Source organism: Thamnophis sirtalis, unplaced genomic scaffold (genome assembly GCF_051295495.1).
Source record: "Thamnophis sirtalis isolate CommonGarterSnake01/CBP01778 unplaced genomic scaffold, rThaSir2_p1.2 scaffold_9, whole genome shotgun sequence".
NCBI lineage: Eukaryota > Metazoa > Chordata > Lepidosauria > Squamata > Natricidae > Thamnophis > Thamnophis sirtalis.
Genome location: NW_028261389.1, coordinates 23475791 through 23500260, shown reverse-complemented (window position 1 = coordinate 23500260; position 24470 = coordinate 23475791). Strand labels below are relative to the sequence as shown.

Sequence of the window (24470 nt, the reverse complement as noted above, 5' to 3'; positions counted from 1 at the left end):
ACAATGGAGGTAATGACAATATTCCAGCAAAAGGTTAAAAATGTATTCAAATAAAATGCCAAACATGTAGCGGTGGGGGAGTTGTGTGTCCTATCTAATGAATAGGAATTTGTAGAAAGGTCTAAACAAGAATATTCATTGGCTATATGCAACCTGATTTTTGATTGGGCAAGCTCATGAAGGATTAGACCAGAGATGGGGAACTATGGCTCTTTATGACTTGTGGACTTCAACCCCCAGAATTCCTGGGCCAGACATGCTGACTCAGGAATTGTGGGAGTTGAAGTCCACAAGTCCTACCCCGACCCCCACCCGGATTAAACCATAATTACCATCCTCAATCCAGTGCCTTGAAATTAGAGTTTTTGGGAAATAAACAACAAAACACAATATTGTGCTTGCTGTTACGGGCTTCCCATAGCCACTTTTTTTACTATTGTAGGAAACAACGCTGCTTTGGAGAGTCTTTTGAACTGACTAACCAGACTGCAATCCTGTCAGTGATAACTTCAAGTGAAAATTTGAATTTTCTTTATTCTCAATGGATCTCTGAACTTTATTCAATTTTAAATTTAATATATTATGCAAAACAAAGAAATTTAAAACTTTATAAAAATGCCCTTTTAGGGGAATCTCGCCTCTTCTTATAACTGTGCCTCTTCCTAGGATACCTAAATTTGAGCAGGACTTTTCCCTTCAAAGTCCCAATCAGGGACCTTCGTCAATAAGTTGGTTACTTATATGAATATGATGCTATTAAACATGTCACTATTAATTACAACATGCCAAGCAATGTGAGTAGGATTGCATGAATGCAATAGGTAAAAGATAATTTTTAAGATGAAAGAAGATTTCCTTTAGATCTGTGTGCAAGTTTTTAGAATTTGAGTCAATAAATTAACTCAAGGTCTTGAATGGCTCAAGTTACATAAACTGTGGGTCTTAGAAGAGAAACCTCAAAAGTCTTATAAGAGAAATTTTATTATTTGAGAGTGTTACTGTGGGGTGAGGATCATAACAGACATGGATCCAACTGGGTGTCTTGATTCAATTATTTTGTTAAAAATCTTCAGGACACCACCGTTTCTCCAAAAAGTTTTGAGATCTTTAAAAGAGAGATTTTCATGCACAAATAGGTTCAAACCTATGATATTTGCTATTGCTGCCATCTAGTGGCTCAAAAAAAAACTATCCCCAGTAGTGTTTATTTAAATTGTAACTAACTTTCAGAAGGCTGTCCTGAGTTCTGCAAATAAAAAAGAAATAAAATTGACCTACCAGTATGTGATAAATGAACACAGCTCAGAGATAAAAATAAAGATGGTTTATGTCCCCTACTAAGATCCTGGTTCAGTAATCAGACCAAAAATTCAAAGCATAACACAAAATGGATATTATATATACAATACTAGCTGGACATCAGTGCTTCGCGACAAAACTACGTGATTGGACTATGCAGGAGAAATTCGGTTCACAATCCATTGGCTCAATGGTGGTTGGTGATTGAAACACATAAGGGAATATTGAGTGCGGAAGCAGTTCCATAGGTGGAAGGCGAAGACATTTTGGTGAGGTACCGACATTTAATACTGTAAGGAGCACCAGACCACTCCTGAGTGAAGGAGTGGACATCTGCCAGTTTGGACTGAGGTAACGGAATATAAGGCAACTGGCAGTTGGAACAGAGTTCATTTCAGGTGGGGAGGGGGAGTAGAACTCCTTAACATCAGAGAGTGTTAATTACTGTATAAGAAATACTGAAGATTTGATGGTCATTTCAAAAAAATCCTTATCTTAGCGAGCACTTAGAAGCCAAGAGGAACATATGTGCCAAATTTTAAGTTTGTAGGCTTTACGGTTATGGAAATTTCATGATAATGAGTGAGTGGTACTTGGCTTTTATATACAATATATAGATAGACCGTTACTTTAATATTCTGTAATGCAGGGGTCCTCAACCCCTAGGCTGCAGCCAATTATCTGTGGCTGTGCATGTGTGAAGCTCCCCTTGACCACAAGATGGCTGCTGCTTGAGCGCAAATCTTCCCTCACATAAGCGGCAGTGGATTGTGCTGATGTGCGATACTTCCTTTGTGCAAGTGGTGGCAACTTGCACTTGCCTGCGAAGCTCCCCTTACACAAGCAGCGATGGCTTGTGCTCATGCATGAAACTTTCCTCACCTAAGCAGTGGCAGCTAACGCTCACACACAAAGTTCCTTTTATGAGAGCGGAGGATGCATGTGCCTGCTGCTCACAGAAACAGAATTGCTCACATGGGCCCCACCGACCACTCACAAGGAACTAACTCCTCTCTCCTCCCTGCTGGGCCTGCAAGCCACAAAGGTCCATGGAAAAACCTTTCTCCACAAAACTGGTCCCTGGTGCCCAAACAGTTGGGAACCACTGGCTTAGAAAATGGCCTTCAGTATATTCATGTATTTTTCAAATTAATTGAGGAAACCACTGAGATCTTTCTTAGCTACTGGGACAAAATTTGCTGAACAAGTCTAGGAATTCCAGTCTTTAACCCAACATTATACAGTGGTTCCTTGCTACTCAACTGCTTTGAAACTCATAGAATTTGGTACTCAATGCATTTTGACGTGAAGATTTTGTTCCGTTACTCATTGTTTGTTTGGTACTCAGCTAGAACTTGTCAGTGATGACTGCCTTCTGACTCACTACATTATTTCTTATGGGAAAAATTTGTTTGGTATTCACCATTTTTGGTACTCACCACTCCTCCTGGAACCAATTAATAATGAGTACCGAAGTACAACCGGGCATTAAATTATCTATTATTTATATTTCATTGTAACTTTCAATATTGAATAAAGTAACAGGAATATAACTACACATTCCATATGCTTTTATGAAGTGGCAAGTAACTAATCACAACTCATGCTTCTTTTTTTGCTTTCTAGTTCCATGGTTCCCAAGAACTATTCAAGAACTGGACAAATTTGCAAATCAGATTCTCAGCTATGGAGCAGAACTGGATGCAGACCATCCTGTAAGAAAGGATAAATGTTTGTTAAAGAAAAAAAATAAACATCCTTTACCCATTCCCTTTTAAAGAAAATCTGTTTCTAAACTCATATGTAATTATACATTTTAAAATGGAAGCTTCGTTCAGATTTTACCATTCTAGAATTGAGAATTTTGGGAACGGAGCCCAAAACAACATTTTGAGGATGGTTGCCATAGACCAGGGGTCGGCAAACTTAAACACTCAAAGAGTCATTTGGACCCATTTCCCACAAAAAAGAAAACACAGGGAGCCACAAAGGTCCTAACTGGAAGCCTCCTGTTCAATTCTGGAGCTGACCGGAAGTTCAGTTCCCCACCATAGAGTCTCCTCCTAGCACGGCGAACTTTTTCCTCTACCTGTCATAACCGAAAGCCCTATCAATTGTGGAGACAACTGGAAAACCCTCCCCTTGCCATAGAGTCTTCTCCTGGCACACTGTGCTTCTCCCCCACCACCACCAGAAGCTCCTCTCAAAATTGTGGCGCCGACCGGTGACGGAGCCACAGCAGAGGGAAGAAAGAGCCACATGCGGCTCCAGAGCCGCAGTTTGCTGACCCCTGCCATAGACAGATAAAAGCCTGAATTATGATCTCCATTTGTGGTTATTGGTAGGAAGCATCATCCTTGTGAAGTTAGAGGCATATTTAAAATAAAGAGTCAGAATCATATAAATAGGGAATTTCTTATAATCTGAATGGTGCAGATGAAAATGTGCATAGATAACTAAACTATATTTCCAAGAATGTATTTTTTACTAATTCACTATTCTGTAGATCTGTCATCAATACCTAACATAGTGAGATACAATAACTAACTTTCAGAATTACTCATTAATTCTGTCACAATTTAAAGAACTCTAGGTAAAAATATCCACATTGGAGGAGCAGGAAAATTCTACTGTAGCTCAACAGTGCCATCTAGGGTTTGTAAGATTGAGAAACATCACAAAAACATTACTCTGGATTTTTTTAAACATGTGAATTCAAAATAATTAAGAGTGGTGGGTCTAGTTTTTGTGTATCTGATTAGTTACACCACTCATATCAGAATTCATGCTATCACTTTATTGGGAAAAAAAACGAGGGGGATTTTTTTATTGACTCCAGGCTCCTATAATTAAGTGGTGATAATTAAGCTCTGAATGTGGGAAATATCTTAATGGGGGATCAAATAAGCACCTGTACCGCAAAGAATCTTGCATATTGTTTGAAAATACTCAGTAGACAACAAGCAACACAGTCCTCCGGGATTGGGTGGCCTATAAATCTATTAAATGAAATGAAATGAAATAAAAGTTGTTATATCTCTATGAACAATGTGTTATCTTCTTTATCCTGCCTTCTTTACTTCTCCATTTTAACTCTTCCTCTAAATAATTCCTTTTTAAAAAATTCTAAACATTTGGTGTTTTTCAGAGTATTGATAAATTATGTATTTTATTTTGGGATTTCTAGTAAAAATCTAAATAATGAAGGGGGGAGGGGGAGAGAGGAGGAGGGAGAGATATAGGGAAAGTATTTTAAAGCAATGATCAGCTTGTGGTAATTGTAATATTTTTTAGGTGCTAGGTAGGGACTTTTCTCACTAGTAGAAAAAGACAGAGAGAGACAGAGGGGGAGGGGAGATGTTCACAACACTACGGTTGTGCAGCAAATAAAATTTTTGATGAATGACCACATAATTGCTTACCACTGATCAAGGAAAACAACCTTCTGTATCCTTCTGATGTCAGAAAATGTAGTGTAGCCAGTAATTATCGCTATTAATTTAACTGAAGCTGAGTACTTGTGAATAAATTATACAGAATGCAGCAAAAAGTACTGCTATTACACTAATTGAGGAAGAGTGATTAGCCTTTCACTAGCTTACTAGTTTAATCTAAAATGAATAATGCACCCCATATAATTATTTTGCACACGCAATATTTGGTCAGATCCTAGAACAAAATAAGGTGAATGGGGGTCATTCTACTGAACAACAAGTGAATAATATTATAGATACAGAAGCACAGTAACCAAAGGCGAAATGAATCTCAAGCCCAACTCCTAGAAACAGTTAATCGATGGCTCTTTACTTGTAGGGTTTGCTGTTGTTTGGAATGGGGAAACAAAAATACACCTTGATATTTCCAATCATAAGTCAAACTGGAAATATTATCTGAAATGTCCTCAGTATATCTACAATAATTTTGCTACCGTCCACTTAGATCTTAGCTTCATCCTGGACAATCTGCCCTATGTAAGATTAATAGTTTTATATCAGTGTTTCTGTTTTTACACTTGTTAGATTATCCAGAGTTTCCATTATCCATTAGGATGGGCAGCCATTTAAGTTTGCAGAGCAAATGAATAAAACCTGCTGTGTGGTTACAAATATTGAAAAATATATTTATTATTTATTTAATTCAATTTATAGAACCACTGAAATTGCAGATAGCAATAGCACTTCACAGGTCACAGTTTACAGCCCTCTTTAAGCAGTTTACAGAGTCAGCATTGCCCCCAACAATCTGAGTCCTCACCTGGGTTGCAAACATAGGATTAAAATCAATACAAATCAGTGAATCAGTGCTATTCAGGAAGGATATTCCAATGGGGGACAGGATGGAGCTGTATCTGTGTTTTAAAAGCAATATAAAGTAACTATGTTTTCCCAGGGCTGTACTATTGCATATTTTTATTAAACTTGCCTAGGTCAAATCTTTGAACCCTTTGGTGAATCCTGAATCTTGATTGGGAGAATTGTGATCCTCCACTCCCTTCTAGAGCCTGATTTGCCTTAAATCAACTTGCAATACATCTGTTTTCTTTAAATTGTACCCACATTTTTAAACGCTCACAAAACAATCTGTTTTGTTATCTCTTTCTAGGGTTTCAAAGATCCAGTTTACCGGGCCAGAAGAAAGGAGTTTGCAGATATAGCATACAACTACAGGCAGTAAGTATGCAGACTAGAAAGAAGAAACTACCTCCTAAAATAACTTCTTTGGCCCAAAATAGGTGTTCCTTTTGATCAAACAATGGTCTACAAGATCACTGTTAGACCACAGTGAAAATGTTGGCCCACAAGAGCATTCACACATTCACCATCCATCACCTGGCCAGAATCCTTCAGTGCCTTAGTAAGGGCCTCTGCCTCTTCAACCACCAGTCAGCTGAATGTTTGTTTAGTAATCAGTAAATAAGTTTGAGGAACACTGCAGAAGGTACAGTAGAAATGTGCATCTTGAATTAGACAAAAGTGATAAGGAGCATATTAGACACAGGGATGTGCTGATGGGTGTTTGCAGGGGTTCAGGAGAACCTCTAGCTAAGATTCTGTGGAGTTTGGAGAACCCCCAAATCCTACTCATGGCTGGCCCCACCCACCCAGCCCCTCCGCTCCCAGGAGACCTCACATGGCTCATTTTGGATGCAGGTAAATGCAGGATGTGCACAGAGACTCGGGGAAGGTGAAAAACGGGCATACCAGAAGTTCAGAGGGCCTCTGGAGCCTGGGGAGGACATTTTTGCTCTCCTGGAGACTCGAGGAAAGCCTCCAGAGCCCAGGGAGAGCAAAAATGCCCCCCCCATGGTGCAGGTCCACGCCCACCGTGGCCACATCACCCAGCAACCAGGCAGAGAACCCCTTGCTAAAATTTTTGAAGCCCGCCCCTGATTATAAATAAAAGTTAGCTTTCCCCCATGTATTCTTTGCCACAATATTCCTTCAATGAAGATGTTGGGGGAACTGGCCACATGGCTGAGATGGATGTGGAAATGGCATTGGTCATTTGGTCAGGGAGAAGGATAATGCAAATTATGGCCCTGAAGGAGGAAGAATGAAATGAGACAAATTTTTCTGGGTAGAGCAGGTTGAATTGGTCGTAGCATGAAATAATAGAATAAGAATGAACTCCAGGCAGGATGTTTAGAGAATAATAGAACAGTGTCTCACATAGCTGGAGAATCCATGGTGCTTTATTCCTCAATCTTTGGCCAAAGATATCCAGTGAGGATCACCTCACTCTTCCTGAAGTACTTGATTTGGTTGTTGAACTATCTTGACCATCAAAACATTTGTTTTGTTGTTCAGCTGAATTTAAATTTATAAAATCCTTTTACATTTGGATAATTGTACTTTAGAATGTTAAATTAAGATCCAGTCTATCAAAAAGAAGCATCATAACACACAAAAAAGCTTATTTTCATTGGTAGCATTATCTGTAGCAGATCTGGAAGCCTTTGAGCAGAGAGGAAATCTAAGCATTTTGAAGTCAAAGGAGTGGAAGGAGGAAAGTTTGCATAAATAGTTTGTTATCAAATTAAATAAAAATAGGCAAACCAGACCAAATGAAGGTAGAAAGTCTCATGTAAGTTCTAAAGTCATTCATATGGGGGCTCACCTGAATTACTGAGAGTCCAAATCAAATGGATCATCAAACCAAATTTTCCTCCAGTCAAATTTTCCATAAAATCTTTATTTTCTCTTGCTTGCTTTATTCCTCCTCTGTTCTTAGATCCTCCTCTGACTGCATTTATCCCCCAATTACAGCCTTCTGGTAATAAATGGCATTCAAACGAGGACCATGCTCCAGCCCCCACAAAGCTTTGTTATCTAATTGTGCTGCAGCATCAGAGGCAACTACAAAGCACCAGGCACCGAATAAAAACAGCATCTCATATGCTTTACATTAAACAGGGGAAAGAAGTGTGTATAATTTGCATGATAGCAAGGGCTATGAGCAAGATTAAAATAATGCATTGCGTATGTTCTTGATCTAATTGTGTCTATCGTCACTGTTCCAGCTGCATAATAAAATGTTCAATGAGCTGGTTAGTCTTCACACTATTTTCTGGACTGTGGGACTGAAGATATAGTGTAGTAGTGATTTTATGCATGATCCAATTTGATAATTAAATCCTATTATCAACTAATAGGAAGTACTCTCTCTCTCTCCCTCCCCCTCCCTCCCTCTCTCTCTCTCTCTCTCTCTTGCCAAACTATGGATGATTCATTTACTTATTGTCTGTATCAAGAAGGACTCTATTTGACATTCATAATAAAACTAATCTTTAATAGATAATAAAGCAAGGGGGGATGGTATGGCCAAGGATTGACCTTCCTTCCTTCTTTCCTTCCTTCCTTCCTTCCTTCCTTCCTTCCTTCCTTCCTTCCTTCCTTCCTTCTAAGGTCATCTCCCAGATCCTTGTTTGACAGAGTCCTTGTTAAACAAAATAGAGTTGGCAAAGGTGTAATTGGAGCCTAGCCATTTTCTTTGCATGTTGTGGGAATCAAACCTGCGTGGTGAGCTAGGAAATGGTCCCTTCTTTGAATGGACAGCACACAGCCAGTTATGGGAAAACAAACACTACACTTTGCTAATTCAGATTTGGAGTGTAGTAATTTGGAATTTTAATGCCAGTGGTTGACTCTTCTGGTGTGGGTGGCTTTGCTTTGTCAACCTATCTGAATCTAGCTATTGTGATTTATGGTGTATTGCATGGATAAAACCATGCTTTAAAAATCTTTGAGTTAGCATGGATTCATGATAAAGAGTTGTGGTGATGGGAATTTTAATAGGTTCAAATGAAGTCACAAAGCTAGTGGGTGAATTTCCCCACCACCACCACCACCAAGCCCACTTCCAGAAGTTGCTATGAAGATGAAACAGGGAAAACTATGCACGTCCTTCACAAAAGAATTAAGATAAACAGGAAAGGTGTAGCATTTATTGCACACATGTGTATATGTATAGGAAAACAATAAACAGGCAAACAATAGGAGCTGTAGACATGAAATTATAGTCCTTTCAAGGACAATCTGTGGAGCAGGAGGGACAATTTAGAATGTTGTTGTGTGGCTCATTTTTAAGACCCTCGGTCATTCATCTTTCTGTCCCCCCCCCCCCGCTTTATGTATGCCCACACTTACACCCCCATCTCTTCAGTTCTTCCTTCTCACCTGCCACCCTGAGCCTTGGTCTATTGATCTCAGCAGCTTTCAAATTGGTGTCTGACAGAGCCTTAAACCTCTCCTCTTTTCTTAGGCCCACGAAGGTGGCCTAAGGATTAATGAGAAATGTCAATGCTATAGAAACCACAGCAGTTTCCTCAAACGCACATACCCATCTCATTCAAAATCATGTTTAAGGCTCCAGAGATCAAGGAGGACTGGTGCAGAGACACAGAAAATTGCACAATTATTGGGGGGGAGGGCTGCCTCTAGGATCAGGCCGAAGTGAAGGGACGAGGAATGGTGGGGGTATCACTCATCTTCTGACAAAGAGCTGCCACTTTAGAAATCCCTCCTATTATCCCCACGGTGCCACAAGCCCTATTCAATTGCTGGGGGGGGGGGGGAAGCTTTGATTTGGGGCAGGATGAGAGAAAGGCTTAGATAAGTCGCCTGCCCATGTTTAAAATTATTTTCTGAGCAGCAGAGCCCCTCCCCACCCACCCACCCCTGCTTTTAATGTCAAGGCAACAAGTTGAGCAAGGCAAAAGATTCCTTTTGGGTTCAAGACAGAGCCAAGCTGACTGTTGGGAACTTACATTTAAGGAAGAGACAGATCTGCTTGTCCTGCTGAGCCATTACCTGGGTCGACTTTTAGCACCCCGGCTTTAAGGCCAGGAGAGATTGAAGGCATTGTTTAGTTAAGCCAGATGCTTTGTCCACCAGCCTGGTTTTCAGTGTCGATCACATGTACATCAGATTATTTCATCTTCGGATCATTAAAGCTGCAAAGCAAGAACAGCATGGGAGAAATTAGGGCAAACTGTTACAGCATAGTGAGAAAGTAAGGAAGTTGGGAATGGTGGGGATGTTTCTTAAGAATTAATCCCCAACAGGTGTTTTTGTTGTCCTAAACCCAGGTAATTCAATCATAAATAATAGAGTGGCTAAGGGACAAAGTCACTATCAGACCTTCTGGGATCCCAGCAGTGTTCTTTACTGTCTCCTTTTCTGCATCTTCTCAAATATTAAAATTGCTCATGTTACCCCAGATGGTCTTTGTTATGTATTGAATGTATATATAGCTGTGTTAACTGTGCTAAACTGAAACTAACCTTTAGATGACCTTAACTGTTAATTGTGCTAAAGTGAAACTAACCTTTAGATGACCCCAACTGTTTTGGAGGGAAATGTAGAACATTTACCGTATTTTTCAAAGTATAAGACACACCTTTTTTCTTCAAAAAAGAGGGTGAAAATCTGGGTGCATCTTATACATTGATTACAGCATTTTTGGCCTCCCAAAACCCCGCCTCCTTTGCAAAAATGGCTGCGCATAGCCTTTAGGAGGCTTCCAAAGTGCTCCTGGGGGCTGGGGAGGGCAAAAATGAGCAAAAAATGGGCCCATTTGATAGGCCATTTTTTGCTCATTTTTGCCTCCCCAGCCCTCAGGAGTATTCTATAAGCCTCCTAAAGGCTATGCATGCCCTTTCTTTTGACAAAAATGGGTGCATTTTTTGTGAAAAACAGGTTGTTTTTGGAAGGTCTGCAGAGTGCAAAAACTTTTTTAAAAAATTTGCCTCTTCAAAATCTTGGTGCGTTTTATACTCCGGTGTGTCTTACACTCCAAAAAATATGGTATACTTGGGTGGGCTTTTTCTAGTTCGATGGTTAGTTAAGGCCCTGTGGGCCTAGAGTATAAATTACAGAAATTTGACTGCAGTTCCTCAGTTCCATTGTTGAGTCCATAAAAGCTGTTGCAGCTATGCTGGTCTGGTTCTTACCTACTGAATCCCACTACACAATAGTCTTATGCTGGAACTTTTGGGGAATTAGGACCCAACTGTGTGTGGAGCCATTGCTTGTTTGCTGCAGCTTTTTAAAAGTCTATCACAAGGAGGATCTCATTACAAAGCATTTTTTAAACCTGATGCTATCCTCTTGGTGGGACAAAAGAGATGACTGCATATGCTCATCTCTTCTGCAAAGAGAAGTTGTTGCAAAGAACAATTTCTGTTCTTTTTATAATCAAAATAGGTTTGAATTTTCTATTGATCCTTTGTGCGCTTATTTACCTGCTGACTGGGAATTCCCTTCTCTTCCCTTTCAGTGGGCAACCTATACCCAGGGTGACTTACACCGAGGAAGAGAAGAAGACTTGGGGGATAGTCTTTAGGGAGCTGAAGACTCTCTACCCTACACATGCTTGCTATGAACACAATCATGTGTTTCCACTCCTGGAAAAATATTGTGGCTATGAAGAGGATAATATTCCCCAGCTTGAGGATGTCTCAAACTTTTTGAGAAGTAAGTAAATACTGGTTTTAAAGCCGACATAAATGTGGCTTGTGTATCAGAAGCAACCAGACTGCAATTCTGTCCATATGTGTCTAGAAGTAAGTAACTCAATGATTCCTGAATAGAATGTTGAACTCAACTTTAGGACATAGCTAAATCTGAAGTCAGATGGTCATCTAGAACTTTTCTGCTCTTTCAAGGCTGCACTGGATTTCGCTTACGGCCCGTGGCCGGTCTTCTTTCATCTCGAGATTTTTTGGGTGGCTTGGCTTTTAGAGTATTTCATTCTACGCAGTACATTCGCCATTCATCAAAACCAATGTATACACCTGAACCGTACGTATTTCATCTCGTAAAGTATTATGTATTATGCTTGGAAGCCTGGAATAGTATGCATGATCAAAGGGGAAGTGGACCAAGACAGTACAGAATTGTGCATAAAGCTTTATAGAACATGCATGAATATTCTCCAGAGACTATTTATTTTTATTTAGAGATCATGCGTCTATTAGTTGGCAGACCAAAGAATAAGGAAGAAAGGGAAGGAAGCCATGGTAGGGAAGTGTTAATTCTATCTGATTCAGTGATGTGCAGTTAGCTTTACCCCCGGTGAGGCTGTTTTTAGACTTGTGGACTTCAACTCCCAGAATTCCACAGCCAGGCATGCTCAGTTCTGATTTAAAGCGACAGCATTTTTCCCCCTTGCAAAATAAGTTTTCCCATTCTTTTTCTTCTCCCTCCCACTCCTTCCTCCCTCTCTCCCTCCCTCCCACTCTCTAAAAAAAGACACATGCACACAGAGAACTTCGATCCTTCTCTCATTCACTCACTCTCAAACACAAACACAGAAGTTGGATTGGATATATTTTCCAAAGGCTTGAAAGCAGCTCCTCTGCCATACCCCCCCTTTCCCTGTTGCCTTCCGATCAAACTTTTGGAATTCCTCCCCCCTCCCCACACACGCACCTTTTCCAGCTGTTTCAGAGAGGATTTCAACTCTGCTTCTCCCAGCCCTCCCCTCCCCTCTTGAAAAGCCAGAGCTCTGAAGTCAGACTGAGCTAGTCGCTCCCAGAAAACTCTAAAAAGCCTCTAAAAATGTCCTCTACAGGAGGCGAGATAATATGTGCCTCATTTGAATAAGAAATTCTTTGCTTGTTAACCCTTGCTTAACTCTTAAAAGGCGAAAAAATCCTTATGCAAAAGAGGCCCCTCGTTCTCTGGCCTCCTCCTAGTTAATACTGAGAGCAGACACCAAGCCACTATGACTTGAAATCTGGTAGCAACTACCCTGGCTTTAATTATTTTAAGAAAATTATTTAAAATCCTTTCCTTTCCCTGAGGAGACTGGTGAGGCCCCGCCTCCCTTGCCTCTAGTGACTGCACGTCCCTGATCTGATTACACATATATACACATATATACGTTTAGCAAGGTAAATCAGGTAATCTGGTATATTCCAAATATCTTTGGCCAAAATTCTTGCAATCTTTTGCTTTTGTCTGGCTAAACTTGAAAGAAGTCCAAAACATCTGTAGCAAATCAGATTGTTTCTCCCAGCAGTAGTTTATTGAAATAACAGGATTCTTCTAATGTATTTGTCCCTCTTAGAAACCCATCTCATCTGAATGTTTTCATACTGATTTATATTTTCTTTTAGTGATGTTTGCCATGAACTCTTAGGACACGTCCCTCTGTTTGCTGACCCTAGTTTTGCTCAGTTTTCTCAAGTAAGTAAAATTTTAATGTTAACAGTTGACTAGTAGGAGGTTCACACAGGCAGGAGATAACCCATTATCTCCAGGGGTGGTATTCACTTACCTTCCCTACTGGTTCATAAATGTGAGAGACCATGCATGCATTCAACCTTCCACGCATGTGCTTTTGGCAACAAAAGAGCCTAAATGGGATGCCATAATGCCATAGAGCCAGGGCGGGTGGGCAGGGCCACCTGCAATGTCTGCTACCGGTTTGGGTGAACTGGTCCAAACTGGTAGAATATAACCTCTAATTATCTCTCTAAGGAATCCAGAAAGCTTTGAAAAACCTGACTTTGGTCCCAGGCCTGAGCTTGATGCTTATTATTTGTCTTTTGCTTTGCTTGTCTTTCAGTCCTAGAGTCAAGAAATTTTCCTGATGCTTAAAAAATAATCTTTTTAGAGGGCCTGCTGAGATCATAAAAATGTTTTATTTGAAGTTGAGATTCAGTAGCATTTTGAAATCTACAGTTGATAACTTTAAATATATTGAACTGTCCAATCATATTTTAACCTAAATTAAAACTGTTAGGGCTTATTTTAAAGGGGGGAAGTTGCTAACATGGAAGTGAAGGCACACCCTTTTTATGCAGGTTATACACATGCGCTTTTATTTTTCCTCTACATGTTACATACATAACAATACCTGTAATTCCCTCTGTTGGAAAGAAATACATTTTACAAGCAGAAAAGAGAAATATTTTCTTGATAGTTTCTCTCCCTATTATTTCATTTTCAGATTTAAAAAAAACAGTTGTGTGTGTGTCTGTGTGTGTAGGGATTGTGTAGATGAGAATAAAAATAAGAAAATGAAAATGTTTTGCTTTTATAGGAGATTGGATTGGCTTCTCTGGGAGCTCCAGATGATTATATTGAGAAACTTGCAACGGTCAGTGTTGAATTCTGATAATAGCTTCAGTCATATCCTGTAATTAATATGGAGTGAAATGTTGTGTGTGTATGTATGTTCCAGCATAACTCTGGAATGCCTCCAGCAATTTCAGCCAAACTTAGTACACAGATGATTTACTCTCTGGAAAAAAATATTGTGGGGGTAAGACACCCCAACACCCTTCGGGATGTGTGTTCTGTTAAAATACAGCCTGTTGTACCTTAAAATGGCTTCTACTGTACTGCCGTAAAATGGCTTCTACTTTGTACGCAGTGGAGTTGCCATGGTAACAGCTTCACAGTACTCTACAAGGGGGCTCCCTCTGATAAGGGGGAAATCCAACATTAGAAATTACATTTGGTCTGGACATTTCCCCCCTATAAATAAATACCCAGGCAACACTGGGTTATCTGCTAGTTTATAATAAAATCATCAAGAAAGTATCCATTCATAGAACAAAATTTTCATTAATATATATCATTTTTTTTAAAAAAAATATTTCATAGCCCTGTTTCAGCATCATCAGAAACTCTTTAGGCAACAGTAACAATAACTCTTCACCTTATTTTATTTTCAGGTTTACTGGTTCACTGTGGAATTTGGCCTCTGTAAAGAAGGCAATGCAGTTAAGGCCTATGGGGCTGGACTGTTGTCATCATATGGTGAACTGCAAGTATGAATTCATGATTTCTGCAAATGAAGTTGATGAAACCTTCTGCAAAATAAAATTTGGCATGGTGGTGTTCATGTAGCTTTGTTTCAAATGCAACCCAGTTTAAATTTTGTAGCCTTTTTCTGGTTTCCTATTGTCTTCTTGGTTCTTGAAAGGCTAATTCTCCAAATGTTCAAATATAAGATATTCTGTTTCTTGGGAAAAAAAGTTATTGTGATATCAGTGCGCAAGCCACATCTTTACTTTCCATCTTGAAGAAAAGGAATGTTCCAAAACAGACTAGTCATCAACAGGGAAGCCAACTTAATTCTTAATTCTGAGTAGTATGGCTGTCTGGTACAGACTTGCACCCTCAATATGGACAGGCTCAAATTCATGGAGATATGTTGTCCTAGAAAATAAGAAATTAAATAAACAGATCATGTACTGCTGTCTCTTCTTCCTTTTCCTAATGCCTCCTGGAAAAGAAAGATACCATTCTGTGCAGGTCTTCTCCAACCCTTTCAAAATTAAAAGGAAGAAGAGAAAGGTATAAGTAACAAGTTGGGTGGCTATATACACTGATTCAATCAATCAATCAATCAATCAATCAATCAATAAACTATTACTCTTCAGAAGTAATACCAGAGTGCTACTTATGAACTATTGGGTTCATGTGAAGGAGAAAACATGAGGACCTTAGACTATATGGTGTGCCTAAAATAAATTTGACAAAAGAATCAAGATGAGTTCGATGTTCATTACCCTCTTTTTCAGTTGAGCAGAAATGAAATTGTCATACATTCTCATAGATCTGTTAGAAAAAGGAACAGAATTAGGAAACTATGTTGTTACCTAATCCATGAATTCCTTGGTCCTATTGAATTGGATGGATTCTTCTATGGTTATGCTGGTAGTCAGAAAGAACTGGCCAGAAGTGATTGGAGTAAAGCTGCTAAACTGGTGTTTTCAGATGTATTGGAATACAATCTCCATTATTACCAGCCAATTTATCCAATATCTTGCTAACTCTAACCTTAATGGGAGTTTTACTCCAATCCTATTTAGATGTTGTTATAGAATGTTGTTGTGAGAAGGTGGATCTTTTTTTTTAGCATATGAAGGCATCAATAAATCCAGAATATAACCCTTATTAATTAAAATATTAAACAATACTGTAAGAAAAAAATGGAGTCTGTTCAACTTTTAAAATCGAATATCCCTGTTTGGTGTTGCATCCTATAATTCCATTCTGTAAAGACATTCCAACATGAGTGTGTGTTCCCCCCCCCCAGTATTTTTATGAATTCTGAGGTTATGACGATGCAAGCTCTCAGACCATTTATTGTATTTCTATAGGGCGGGGCATAACCTTTTCCTAGGGGGTCACAGCAAGATCGACAGCAGTTTACAACTTCCGCGACACCTCATTTTAAAGCCCATTAAAAAACTGAATTGAATGAGCTATTAAATGTTAAATTTGCTTTAAGAATGGCTGGAAAATTCGATTCGGAAGAACAAAGGATCATTGACAGAATAAAATGCATTGCCTTTCGAGAGGCTCGCGATGCTGGAGCGACGTTTATCAATCGAAAATGGATTGCAAACAAATTGAAACGTCATCCGGATTGGGTTACTGATAATTGGAACAAAACAGCCCAAGAATGTTTCACAAAATTTGGAGAAGGGCGTCCTCTGCAACTGTCCCAAGAAAGCAAAGCCATCATTGCAACTGGCAGTCGCAAACAACGAAAAGGAAACCGAAAAGTGGCCCAAGAAATCCTTCAAATTCGTGGAAAACGAGTTGATCAAAGGACAATCGGCCGATATCGAGAACGAGAAGGTTTGAAGCCATTCCACGTCATTTGCAAACCATTGAAAACTCAAACACACGTTCAAGATCGGCTTTGGTTGTGCGATTGGTTGTCTGAATGGACCGAGGAAGATTTTCTTCATTTGGCGCCATCTGACGAATTCTTCGTTTATGCCATTCGAAAACCGAATTTCCAGAACGATCGAATTTGGGCTAAAGACGTCGACGACATCGCCAAACATGAACGATATCGACAAATCGTTCGCAATCCGACTTGCATCGGGATTTTCGTCATTTTCACAGCCAAGAAACTGCATTGGGTTTTGAAGGATAAAGGGGAATCCTGGGATGGCAGTTATTTCCGTGAGAAAATTTTATTGGAGAATGTCATTCCATTTCTCAGTGATCCAGACAATGTCTTGGTGGTTGGTGAGGCTGTCTTTCTTCATGACAAAGCTCCTTGCATGCGTGCAAATGCGACTCAGCAATTGTTAAAGGAAAACAATGTCGAATTTTGGGGCAATGACGTCTGGCCGGGAAATTCGCCAGATCTCAATCCGGCAGAGAACATTGGGGCCATAATTAAGGATGAAGTGGAAGCTCTGATGATTCAGGAGCAAGGTCAAAATCGATATTCGGTTGAAACTTTGAGAATGAATTTGGAAACTGTGTTGAAAAATCTGGAAAATCGAACGGAACTGTTTGAAGATTTGTTGTGTTCTTATCCACCTCATTTGAATGCTGTTCGAAGGGCTAATGGTGGTCATACTGACTATTAAATCGTGTCAATAAACTCAGTTTTTGATGGGCTTTCGAATGGTGTATGAATTATTTGTGTTGTTATTACAAGTGTTGCTGTGACCCCCTAGGAAAAGGTTATGCCCCGCCCTGTACATTCTTAAGACATTTCTATTGACTACAATACAGTGACACTCCACACTCATGTTCAATACTGGAAATAATTATTAGACCTAACTAAGCTTAAACAGTGGCAACAACAATATTTTTTATTTAAAATTTAAAACCTTCTATCCTTTTCCTTTAGTACTCTCTGTCAAATAAACCTGTCACTGAACCCCTCATCTTGGAAAAGACTGCAGTTCAAAAATACCCAGTTACTGAATTCCAGCCTATTTACTATGTAGCTGAAAGTTTTGAAGACGCAAAACAGAAGTTAAGGTAGGATCTGCTTAGAGTACTATCAAAACCATAGGTTTACTGCCAGCTACCTTAGAAATCTTTAATTTGAAAGAGGAATTATAAAGTGTCAGAGTTTGTTGCATAAATTCAAATCCAGAAACACACACAGATAATTGATGCAGCAGGATTCATTAACTTCTTTATATACGTAAGAATAGATGAATAGATGTACAATAACAACAGGTGGTTCTTTTAAGTAAACACAAGACAGGAGAGTTACAGGCAAACACAAGCAGTTAGTTTCATTTTAGCAGACAAGCCCAGACAGACTGCTAGTCTACTTCTCAGAGCGGCAGACTGCTTAAGTTTCTGTTTCAATTCTCTGCACAGACTCAGATCTATTTAAGCTCCCATTGGCTTATTTGCTATGCCTATTCATTGGCTGGCCTTGTTCCCATGTATTTCCGAGTCATGAATATTTTAACATAAAGTTATTAATAACAGCTCACCTGTGAGATAAATGATAACCCAGAGGGATACACAGCAAGAATAATGGTTTTTATTTATTGCACAAGATCTCATCTTTCCATTTCAAACAAATCATAAAACGTACAGTTCCTAGCTGTAAAGAATGACACTTCCCCCAAAAAACTGAACATATTGCTGCCTTTAAATGTTTGCTTTGCATTTACAGAAAATATGCCTCAACGATTTCACGTCCATTTTCAGTCCGTTATAATCCATATACTGAAAGAATTGAGGTTTTGGACAATATCAAGCAATTGAAGAATTTAGCCGATGCCATTGGCAGTAAGTACTTAATTTCAGAACTTTGGATGGGTTTGCTTGGATGCCAACCAAGAATCTTTTATATGTGTGTTTTGCCTTTTCATTTTATTCAACTAACAGTTCCTTGTGTACAAAGAAATGGATGTTTGACTTTCGCTACATTTTGAAACTTCAAGCACCATATGAGATAGATGGACTCAAGTATCATGACTTTCAAGTTCATAACAAACTGAAAAACATATTTTTTAAAATTCCAATTCTAGTAGCATATTTAAAATAAACATTTTTTGTGGTTAGATTGCAATGACAAATGTATTCATTCTCTCCTGGAATTCAGAGGAGTTTAATAACAAATGCATTTATTTCTGTTTATCAGCCTCAACAACATCTTTTTAATAGTTTCCTATTAAAGATCCAAAGATCCAAAAAGTGTTTACTAATGGTTGTTGGTGCACAAAAAGATTCTTGTGTGAGTGGGAGCTTCTATGGAGCTTCTATGTTGTATGGAATCTATGGACACTAAATTTACAGTAGATCATCTCATTGTTTTTCTTCATCATAAGTCATTCAATATATTTCCTCCAAACACATATATAGATAGTCCTGGACATATGACCACAATTGAGCCCAGAATTTATGTTGCTAAGTGAGAAATTTCTTAAGTGAGTTTTGCCCACTTCACGACTTTTCTGGCCACATTTGTTAAGTGAATCATTGCAGTTGTTAAATTAGTAACACGGTTGTTAAGTGCAACTGGCTTCCCCATTGACTTTGCTGGTCAGAAGGTCCCCAAAGGAGATCACGTGATCCTGGAACACTGCAACTGTCATAAATATGAACCAGTTGCCAAGCTTCTGAATTTTTAGCATGTGACCACAAGGATGCTTCAACTGTCATAAATGTGGTCAGAAGTCACTTTTTTCAATGCTGTTGTAACTTTGAACCAGTGGTGGGTTCTGGATCCCATTGTAACCAGTATGCTGCAATGGGGCTGGACATCCACCATGTGCATGCGCATGCGTACTTAATGCCCGCAATGTTCCAGCTGCTCGGTGGAGTGTCGCGCAGGCACCGTACGCTCCATGCATGAAAGCCCCAATCAGCTCAGATACAGGTAAGGAGGGTGGTTGAGTGGGTGGGCACTCCAGAGCACTGAACTGGAATGGTACCTGGTGCTCCTAGCAGGTACCAGTACACCTGTACCAGGGCTTACCGGTCGTATCCCACCAATGGACAGTAAATGAACTGTTGTACATCAAGAACTGCCTGTATTGTCAGCCTTGCATTCTCCCCATAAAATTGTACTATGTTTTTTTTTATTTGCCCAGTAATCTCAGCATCATTATCTCTACTGACAGGAGAAATTGTGGATAGTTTCATATGCAACTGCCTAGAAAAAGTTAATATGCAGATGTAACAAATATAGAGCAAAGTAAAACTTTTATTTTTCTTGATTTCTTTGCAGATGAAATGGAACTTCTTCGCAATGCTCTCCAGAAGATAAAGTGAAAGAGAGACTTCTGGGCTTGTCTTGTTTGTTATTTTTTCTTTTAACCAAGTCAGTTAACATATAATTAACATATTCTGTACAATTAACATATAATGCAGAAAAGTAACAAGATCTAAGATAAATCCCTCTCCAGATTTTGATATGATCATATAAATCTATACAAAAATATTATAAATAATCTAGCTAGGAACTAGGTGTTTCAAACATGATTTCTATTTGATAGTGTTGGAAAAGCAAAATGCAGAAAAATAGTAGAAAAGATAAGCTTATTCAATTCATATTTTATATAAGAGCTATGCATTTTTGAAGTGCATTTAATCAAGTGCTTTTATTCTTTCCAATCCAATATATATTGGGAAGGGGATCAAGAATCTATAAACAGCGCAACTCTCTGAAAATGTTATGGAAGAGGACAAAAGTTGGTGTAGGAGAAGAAATGGCAAAAGAAAGAGTGAAATTGAAAGTGGTTGCATAAGGTCAAGGTTGCACAAAACATCCCTCTGCACATTGTTTTTAAAATTCCAATGCATCTCTGGAAAGATTTTAGGAAGCTACATTGTATCCATACCTTTTGAAGTCTTTATTAATTTTACTTTTACTTTCTTACAGTGCTAATTATCTATGAATCAGATATGAAGATTATATTGATGTTAGAGATCAAATATAATTGTATAATAATGCCTAACATGTTAAAGATAAATATTTTAAATTGATCAACTGGGAGAAATGTAAAGTTCCATAGGTAACCTATCAGGGATAATGGTGACATGCAAAAGTCCAGCATGCTGTGCAAATATTTTTTTTTCCTTCAATACTCATATCCCACCCATAACTCTGTCCCAGTTTACACATTCAACTGATGTATTTTTGCTGGTAGAACCATTTCACTGGCAGGATATTTCTTTGCTGCATATGTCTGCAAATTCATGGTTTGCAGGGGGAAATCCAATTTTTACAGCTATCTTTAAATGTATATAGATTATTTACAATAATCATTTGAAGAAGAATGCACGTTGATACCCTTATTCAAATGATTCAAATACTGGCTAACATAAAGCTAAACATTTTAAACAACTATATTTACATTTAAGTTCTTTTTAGTAGCTAATTTGTAGAAAAAATAACCCAAATGTTGATCTTATTTTTCTTAAACCAATATTTAAAATGTATAATTATTTCAATATATCAAATACCTTTGGGGTTTTTTTTTTTTGCATGGAACCTAATGGTTTTCCTAATAGTTATTCTTTAAAATTAATATATTCATTACAATTGACTTATATTTTAAATTCATTTTCAGTGAAATTTGGATGGCTCATGTTAAAGTAGGAATGAATGTAATTGAGTTAATAAAAAGATTTGTTAAAATATATGTATAAGTGGTTTTATGGTAGAATATAATCTGGTAGACCACAAGTGAAGGAGAGGCTTTGTTGTGAGCTAGGTTGATGTGACTGGAAAATGGGATTTTCTATTTGTTATACACACACACACACACACACACACACACACACATACACATACACATACACATACACATACATATACATATACATATACATATATATACATACATACATGTACGTATACACACATACATACATGTACATATACATACACACACATATATACATACATATATGAATGATATGAAAAAATGAATCATGAAGATAAGTTGAATAAATACATGAGAAGTCATGTGATTTTCATTTCATATGATTCAACTAATGATCTAATTAAAATTTTAAATCAATGCAGTCTGCAGCCTTTACTTTCTTTATATGGGATTAAGTTTAATTGAATATTTAAGATTTCATTGCTTGGTAGCAATATGAAAAGCAGTTGCTAGCCTCTTAATAAGGACTCTTTCAGCTCATAAAAAATTGCTTAACATTATGTCCATGTTTTCCAAGATAGTGGCAAAAAAGAGCAAATTAATTAAGATTGGATGTTTTCCTTAATTATAATGGTCACTAAAGCTCAGAGGTATCTAAAAAAAAATCACCTGGGATTAGGGCTGTTGTAATGCTAGCCAACAAAGGGATGAATACACAAATAATTTTCAAAACATAATTACTTAATACTTTCATCCCTATTGAGAAAAATGACTAATTCACATTTTATGAGACTTATATTCCTTGTATGTCCTGAAGCAATTTTTGTTCTGTATACAACAAACCAATTTCTTTCAAAAGGGGAAATTTATACCTTTATTTATTTTATCAATATTTTAAAATCTGTCTCCCATCTCTCTCATAGAGAAATTCTTAGAATTCTTCTTCTATTTTCTGGGATTTTCTTGAAAATGCTTTTCTCAATAAAAATGCAATTAATTGAACTAATGTTTAAAACTCCAACTAGTATTATAAATATCCATAAAATCATAAATGTGCTTATATATTATTTGATTAACATTTTTATTATGATTATAATCCACTACTAAAATTATAGCACTATCACATATCAGTTACACTCTTGAAATTTTGCTGATAAAATTTTTATATTGTTATTACTATGTTACTTAAACCAATTAGATTCCTTTAGCTCTCCTGGATTTCCAAGTAAATAACAATGTAAACAAAATAACAATTATCAACAAAATATTTATTTTCCTTCTAAAATACTTCCTTCTAAAATAACATTTCTATTTCCCATAAAATAGTTAATATATGTTAACTTTTAAAAATTATGGCACATTAATATATGTGTAGTATATTAATTAGTATAATATACTATACATTACAGTTTAAATTATATTTTATTCATATTTGAATTAAATTGCATTCAAATCAAGGATTTAATAAGAAAAAAAAAATTAACAGCCCTCCTCAGAACCATATTTCTGTACTAGCTTCAAGAAATTGTGCTTCACAATGATATACAGAGACACACAAACACATTTATCGCCTCTTGAATGAAAACTAACCGGAGAAGCAAATCATAAGTACCAAAGAGCACTAAACCAATTTAATCCACCTGTGTGGATTCAGCTGTCAATGAGCATTTTTCAGTACCAAGGACAGCACCGCCGTGCCGCTACGAATTTTATGATTGCCAATATAGAAGTGTTTCAGTCTTGAGCCACGGAATCTTAAGGGGGCTCTTCGGTACCTTAAACACGTGTTTGGGATCCGTGTTGTGGATGAAATAAAACTTACTTTATGTTCATAGGCTTTGCAAAAACCGTACAAGTGTTGTTTACATTTAAGAGTTTATTCCTTGAAAGGTTTCAAGTAAGATTCTCTTCGTGCAATGTGACAAGTCTGCATTGATTTTCTTCGTGATATCTTTGTATTTATTTGCCAAGACAATATCAAAGAATTGGGCATATCTCACCCACATTATCCCTTTCCATGTAAATAACAGATGAAGGGTTTTTTTAAAAAAAAATCAAAAACGACAGGGGCTGAGAGTAATAAATGAAATGACATAAGAAAATAGGTGTTGTCCAGAAAGAGGTGGGGGGATCACATTTATTAAGGAGTGCATTAATTTAATTGATTTTAAGATGCCCTTAATAATACAACTTGTAGATGTCTTTGACAGAAAGTCAAAAAAAAAACAGAAAACACGTCTGATTCCATTTCATTTGCTTGATACTAAATTCGAATTATTTTACCCTGAAAATCTTCCTCAGAGCCTTTTTGAGCCAAGTTGCTTCCCTGATGCCACCATTTACCTTGTGGTCAAATCCACTGAATTCCGTGGAATTCCTACCAAATAAACTGAAGAACCACACACTTAAACGTCGCCTTTATCCACAAACCCCTGTCAAAGAACCACAACAACTGCGTTCCTATTATCTGCTTTTTCACGTAAATTCTACGATGCTCTGAATCATAGAAGATCAAATAATGATATCTAGGTTTCCCTACAACGTCGGAACTACAAACAATTTAATTTCAGGCAAACCCAGAGTGCGGTGCGAATGCGGCTGAGTGAGCTTCTTACCCACTGCAGCAGATCAGTTTAATTGACAGCCAACTTGTACCGGAGCAGGGGGCCGGTGATATTCACACAATCAGAAGAAAACCGTTTACATATTTTGAGCCTAAGCATTCTGAGGACAGCTATCGAATTTTCTCCCTAGCCTATTTTTTTTTGCGGGGGGGGGGGAGTCTTTTCTAGACGTCTTTTGGTTCTCAAAGCAGCTAGCAGTCAGTTAAAAATATAGACAAAATAGATACAAAGCCCGGGTGGGGGGGGGACCCCAGCATCACACCACAATGCAAGAACCGCAAAAAGTTGCAGTTTGAGGGGGAGAATTATTTTCCTCGGAAACAGAATCCGTTTGATGGTTAAGACAGCGGGGTAGATCACGTGCCAAAGACTCGTCCCCCCCAAAAAAACCTAGTACCTTCCGGATATGCTGGATCCCCCCCCCCCCATCATGCCCAGACGGCCTCACGTTCACGTTGATTGGACGGCATTCAACTGAAGGACGGTGGAAGCATTGCGGGAACCCACCTCCCCCATACTGGAGAATCCCGTCCCAGTTCTCCCCGGCCCGCAGCAAGTACGCAACTCCACCGCCGCGCCCCTAGAAGACGCGTTTGGGCAGCTGAGCAGATAGATCCTGTCGGGGAAACCGCGCCGTCTCCTTCGCCAGGGATCTTGCCGGCCAGGAGCGCTTCGAATCGCGCGCAAAGTCGACAGAG

At 38.3% G+C, this 24470-nt stretch overlaps 1 protein-coding gene across 2 annotated transcripts in view; it reads left to right on the top strand.

Annotated features, from left to right (window-relative positions):
* Positions 1–20277, top strand: part of PAH (phenylalanine hydroxylase) — a 49932-nt gene extending 29655 nt beyond the window's left edge. The window contains exons 4-14 of one of the 2 annotated variants that reach the window (XM_087723071.1): positions 2926–3014; positions 5902–5969; positions 11077–11273; positions 11465–11600; positions 12920–12989; positions 13849–13905; positions 14486–14581; positions 17419–17552; positions 18208–18323; positions 19768–19860; positions 20173–20277. In XM_087723071.1, the coding sequence (XP_087579197.1) occupies positions 2926–3014; positions 5902–5969; positions 11077–11273; positions 11465–11600; positions 12920–12989; positions 13849–13905; positions 14486–14581; positions 17419–17552; positions 18208–18323; positions 19768–19811 (1007 nt within the window). In that variant the 3' untranslated portion in view covers positions 19812–19860; positions 20173–20277. Of the gene's footprint in view, positions 1–2925; positions 3015–5901; positions 5970–11076; positions 11274–11464; positions 11601–12919; positions 12990–13848; positions 13906–14485; positions 14582–17418; positions 17553–18207; positions 18324–19767 lie in introns of both variants that reach the window. The other variant, XM_087723070.1, reaches the window with a different exon arrangement.
* The last annotated feature ends 4193 nt before the right edge of the window (positions 20278–24470 follow it).